We start from the raw sequence: 5,499 nt of genomic DNA on the forward strand, positions 1-5,499 counted from the left end.
CGCCCTGACCTCAACCCATCTGAACACCTTTGGGATGAATTGGAACGCCGACTGCGAGCCAGGCCTAATCGCCACACCATCAGTGCCCGACCTCACTAATGCTCTTGGTGGCTGAATGGAACCACCATAACCTGCTGTGTTCCTCAAGGGTTAGTGCTAGGATCCACTGTCTTCGTTCTTCCACATGCTCCCACTTGGCCAAATCTTCAACAACAGTGTCCATTTCCACTGCTCCCACAGACCACATACAGGTGTACATTAAAACCAAGCCTGACACGTCATCTGGTCTATGGATGCAGACAACTTCCCTCCAACTCAACAACAGCAAGACAGAGGCCATGCTGATATTCCATCCCCAGCAGACTACCACTCTGCAGCGTCAGCCCTGCCATAGACGCCCACATCCAACCCCCAACTCCTGCAGCGTCCACCTGCCATAGACGGCACATCATCCCCCAACTCCTGCAGCGTCCACCCTGCCGTAGACGGCCATATCATCCCCCAACTCCTGCAGCGTCCACCCTGCCATAGACGGCCACATCATCCCCCAACTCCTGCAGCTTCCGCCTGCCAGAGACGGCCATCTCCCATCTCTCTCTCCCTCCCGGTCCAGTATAGTCTTCCTCTTCTGGGTATCAGTCACAGCACTGAGCTGCATGTCTCCCATCTTCTTCATCGAACTGTCTCTCTCACCTGGTCCAGTATAGTCTTCCTCTTCTTGGTATCGGTCACAGCACTGAGCTGCCATGTCTCCCATCTCTTCATCTTCTCGTCCATGTCTATCTTCTGCTCCAGCTTCTTAATCTCCGCCCTCAACAGACGCACCGTGTCCTCCCGGTGATGCTGCCTGGCAACGGCCGCCGCGCACGCCGAGTGGATGGCCGTAATCCAGTTCCCAGCTCCGTCTGGCTGCAGGTCTACAGGGGTTAGAGTCAGAGGTTAGAGGTCTAGGGTTAATGGACAGGAGAGGTCAGGGACAGTCAATAAAGAGCTAACTTTCTGGGTCATAGACACCTTTTTACTGTCAACAGCTGCATTTTCATTCCAACAATGGTTATTTGAGTCCTTTACTGAACACTAACAGTATCACCTCTTCAACTAATATCACACAGAACAGGTCTCTGAAGACAGAAACGGTAGGCCAGGTCTCTGAAGACAGAAACGGCAGGCCAGGTCTCTGAAGACAGAAACGGCAAGGCCAAGGTCTCTTGAAGACAGAAACGGCAGGCCAGGTCTCTGAAGACAGAAACGGCAGGCCAGGTCTCTGAAGACAGAAACGGCAGGCCAGGTCTCTGAAGACAGAAACGGCAGGCAGGTCTCTGAAGCAGAAACGGCAGGCCAGGTCTCTGAAGACAGAAAACGGTAGGCCAGGTCTCTGAAGACAGAAACGGCAGGCCAGGTCTCTGAAGACAGAAACGGTAGGCCAGGTCTCTGAAGACAGAAACGGTAGGCCAGGTCTCTGAAGACAGAAACGGTAGGCCAGGTTCTGAAGACAAAACGGTAGGCAGGTCTCTGAGAACAGAAACGGTAGCCAGGTCTCTGAGACGAACTAGGCCAGGTCTTGACGACAGATGACAAGCAGATTAGAACACTGTACATCTAAGATAGAAAATCAGACAATTTTGAGATCAATTGAGGAATTTTCATTCACACAACAATTCCATCAAGATCAAGAGAGGTGACATAGTGGAGGTGACACAGCCTTCCTGACCAAGGAAGAGGATTGTGTCCCTTAGAGAGTTAGAGGCAACACACACACACACACACACCTCCTGGAAAGAGAAAGCGTCTCCAGAGAGTTGCTGAGGCAGAAGACAAAGTCCTTCTTGGGTGTTCAGGTACGGCTGGACGATACTGTTCTCAGCCACACGCATGTTTAGGAGCACTGTTGTGGTCGATCCCGACGCCCGTCTGTCTCGTAGAAGAACAGAGTGCATCCTGGGAGAAGACGGGGGGGGGAAAAGGAAGTTACTCAAAACCATCAATTGGATCCTCGTAGGCCAGGTCTCTGACGACAGGAATGACCAAGCAGATTAGAACACTGTACATCTAAGATAGAAAATCAGACCATTTTGAGATCAATTGAGGAATTTTCATTCACACAACAATTCCATCAAGATCAAGAGAGGTGACATAGTGGAGGTGACACAGCCTTCCTGACCAAGGAAGAGGATTGTGTCCCTTAGAGAGTTAGAGGCAACACACACACACACACCACCTACCTGGAAGAGAAAAGCGTCTCCCAGAGAGTTGCTGAGGCAGAAGACAAAGTCCTTCTTGGGGTGTTCAGGTACGGCCTGGACGATACTGTTCTCAGCCCACACCGCATGTTTAGGAGCACTGTTGTGGTCGATCCCCGACCGCCCGTCTGTCTCGTAGAAGAACAGAGTGCATCCTGGGAGAAGACGGGGGGGGGAAAAGGAAGTTACTCAAAACCATCAATTGATCAATCACATGTAAGTATATAGCTCTTTTTCCTACAACATTTGTCACAAAGCGCAAAATGCACTGATTTGATAAATATCTATAAAAATGTCGTCCAGTTTTTTCAGAACCTTTCCTGTTGAAAAGTGATATTCCAAATATAAATACAGTAAAGTACACACTCAAGGGTAAAAAATAAATAAAATGTTTTGAGCAAAATAGTTTTTTTTTTTTTTTTWGACAACAGCAGACTTCAAGGTGTAGGGCATTTAATAAGGAGATGGACTGATGGGAAGTGGTGATGTCATCAGCCTCCCCCCTTGCCTGAGGAACAACAGAGGAGCAGTAGAGAACTTGAAATGTGCCTTTTGTTAAGTCAGTCAAGTGTTAAATGATGTGAAAAGGAGACTGGAGTGCCACTTTAATGTGATGTTCATTTCTAGAAAGTAATATCTTTCTTCCTTTAAATATCTTACAGGGGGACATTTCCCTGCAGAAAACACAAATTAAATAAATAATAGCTAGATTTTTTAAATCAATTTAATTCTGCTCTCCAGTGGCCAACAGTAAGTAGTGCAGGCCTGGATTCTCCTGGAGGGAGCACGCATCATCAGAACACTGATGTGACTCTAGAAAGGTGATGTGACTCTAGAAAGGTGATGTGACTCTAGAAAGGTGATGTGACTCTAGAAAGGTGATGTGACTCTAGAAAGGTGATGTTGACCTAAGAAAGGTGATGTGACTCTAGAAGGTGAATGTGGAACTCTAGAATGCTGATGTGGACTCGGGTAGAAGCTGATGTGACTCTAGAATGCTGATGTGACTCTAGAATGTGCTGATGGATGTGTGCCAGTCAAGTGAGTTTTAAAGGCCTATCTGTGAATTTAGATTAAGTCCCAAATGGAACACTAGTCCTATAGAGTCCACTACTTTTGACCAGCGCTGTAGTGCACTAATATAGGGAATAGGATGTGATTTGAAACATATACAGTCAAGCGGCAGTATCAGTATCAGGACATCTACACGGGCTTAATACATACAAATGTACTTTACTGAATACAGTACTAAATTAGATTGAAATACCTCTTCAGAAACTCATACAAGCTGCGTGTTGCTGATGTCTTTTAAAGAGCATCTGTGTTATGCATATAACAGGGTATGGCTAAGGACAGGGTATAGTAGTAGTAGTAGTAGTAGTAGTAGTAGTAGTAACAGCAGTATCACTAATATAGTAACAGGATATAGTATTAGTGTAACAGGGTATAGTAGTATGTAGTAGTAGTAGTAACAGAGTAATAGTAGTAGTAGTAGTAGTAACAGGATATGTTATAGTAGTAACAGGGTATAGTAGTAATAGTAGTAGTAGTAGTAACAGAGTATAGTAGTAGTAGTAACAGGATATAGTAATAAGTAGTAACAGGGTATAGTAGTAATAGTAGCAGTAGTAGTAACAGAGTATAGTAGTAGTAGTAGTATAACAGGGTATAGTAGTAGTAGTAGTAGTAACAGGGTATAATAGCAGTAACGGGGGTATAGTAGCAGTAATACAGGGTATAGTAGTAGTAGTAGTAACAGGGTATAGTAGTAGTAGTAGTAACATAGTATAGTAGTAGTAGTAACATAGTATAGTAGTAGTAGTAGTAACATGGTAAGTAGTAGAAGTAGTAACAGGGTAAAGTAGTAGTAGTAGTAGAACAGGGTATAGTAGTAGTAGTAGTAACAGGTCATGTAGTAGTAGTAGTAACAGGAATAGTAGTAGTAGTAGTAACAGGGTATACTAGTATAAATAATAATAGTAAAGCATATATATAACAGTAATAATAGTTAATGATAATAGAAATAATAATAGTACTAATACTAATAAGTCATAATACTTACTATAATAATATACTAATAATAGTAATACTAATAGTAACAATATAGTAAAATAACAGCAATAATATTAATAATATAAATAATAATAGTACTCTAATAAAATAAGTAATAATAATAATAGTAATAATAATAATGGTACTTACTACTACTACTACTACTATAACATAATAATAGTAATAATGGTAATAATATAATACTAATAATAGTAATATAAATAAGTAATAACATAGTAGTAATTGTTATAACTAAACAATAGTAATAATAGTAGTAATAATATAACAACAACTAATAGTAATATCAATAGTAACAATATATATGTACGTAATAATTGTACATAATAATATGTAACATTTTCTTTTACCTTTGATACCCCCAGCATCATAACACTGTTACGACAACATGCTCCATACCCGTCCCATACATATGTTCATATCACTCGTCAATAATAACCTCGTTCATACCCTGTTCATAATATGTTATAACCTGCTCAGGATATTATCTTCATAACTGGCTCATAATATCCACTAAGCTGTCATAATCAACTGTCATACCGCATAATGTATACATAGTCTCATAACAACCCCTGTCATAATACTGTTCATAACCGTCATAATATTTCATTTACCGTTCATAATATCTTCATAACCCTGTCATCTATGTTCATAACGTCATAATTATCTTCATAACCTGTCATAATATTTCATACCTGTCATCATATCTTCCATAACCTGTCCATAATATGTTCCTAACCGTCCATAATATGTTCATGAACTGTCATAATATCTTCATAACTTATAATATGTTCATTAACCCGTCAATATATCTTCATCACTGTCCATAATTGTTCATGACTATCCGTGCATAGCTGTTCCTACCCCGTCATAAATATCTTCATAACCCGTCAAATTGTTATAATCACCGTCAATAATTTCATTAACGCTGTCATAATATGTTCATAAAACCCGTCATCATATCTTCACATACCTGTCATAATATGTTCATAACCCTATAAATTTCATAACTTCATATCTTCATAACCTGTCCATAATATCTTCATAACCTGTTCATACCACATATTATACAACAGCATTTATAAACCATCATGATCAATATAGCCAGAATAGGTTAATGTCAGTACATGCACCTTGCGCTTTTAATGTCAGATCGTCCAAACGAAACATGGGTGTCGCGTTCTCTCGT

The 5,499-nt window shown here is 41.2% G+C and overlaps 1 protein-coding gene across 1 annotated transcript in view; it reads right to left on the bottom strand.

The window, feature by feature from the left end:
• The window catches only part of LOC112073564 (rho guanine nucleotide exchange factor TIAM1-like), a 58,892-nt gene that overhangs the window by 33,267 nt on the left and 20,126 nt on the right, over positions 1 to 5,499 (bottom strand). Inside the window, 2 exon segments of the mRNA XM_070440198.1 lie at positions 1,111 to 1,119; positions 2,223 to 2,428. Of these exon segments, the coding sequence (XP_070296299.1) occupies positions 1,111 to 1,119; positions 2,223 to 2,428 (215 nt within the window).

Source organism: Salvelinus sp. IW2-2015, unplaced genomic scaffold (assembly GCF_002910315.2).
Source record: "Salvelinus sp. IW2-2015 unplaced genomic scaffold, ASM291031v2 Un_scaffold2298, whole genome shotgun sequence".
NCBI lineage: Eukaryota > Metazoa > Chordata > Actinopteri > Salmoniformes > Salmonidae > Salvelinus > Salvelinus sp. IW2-2015.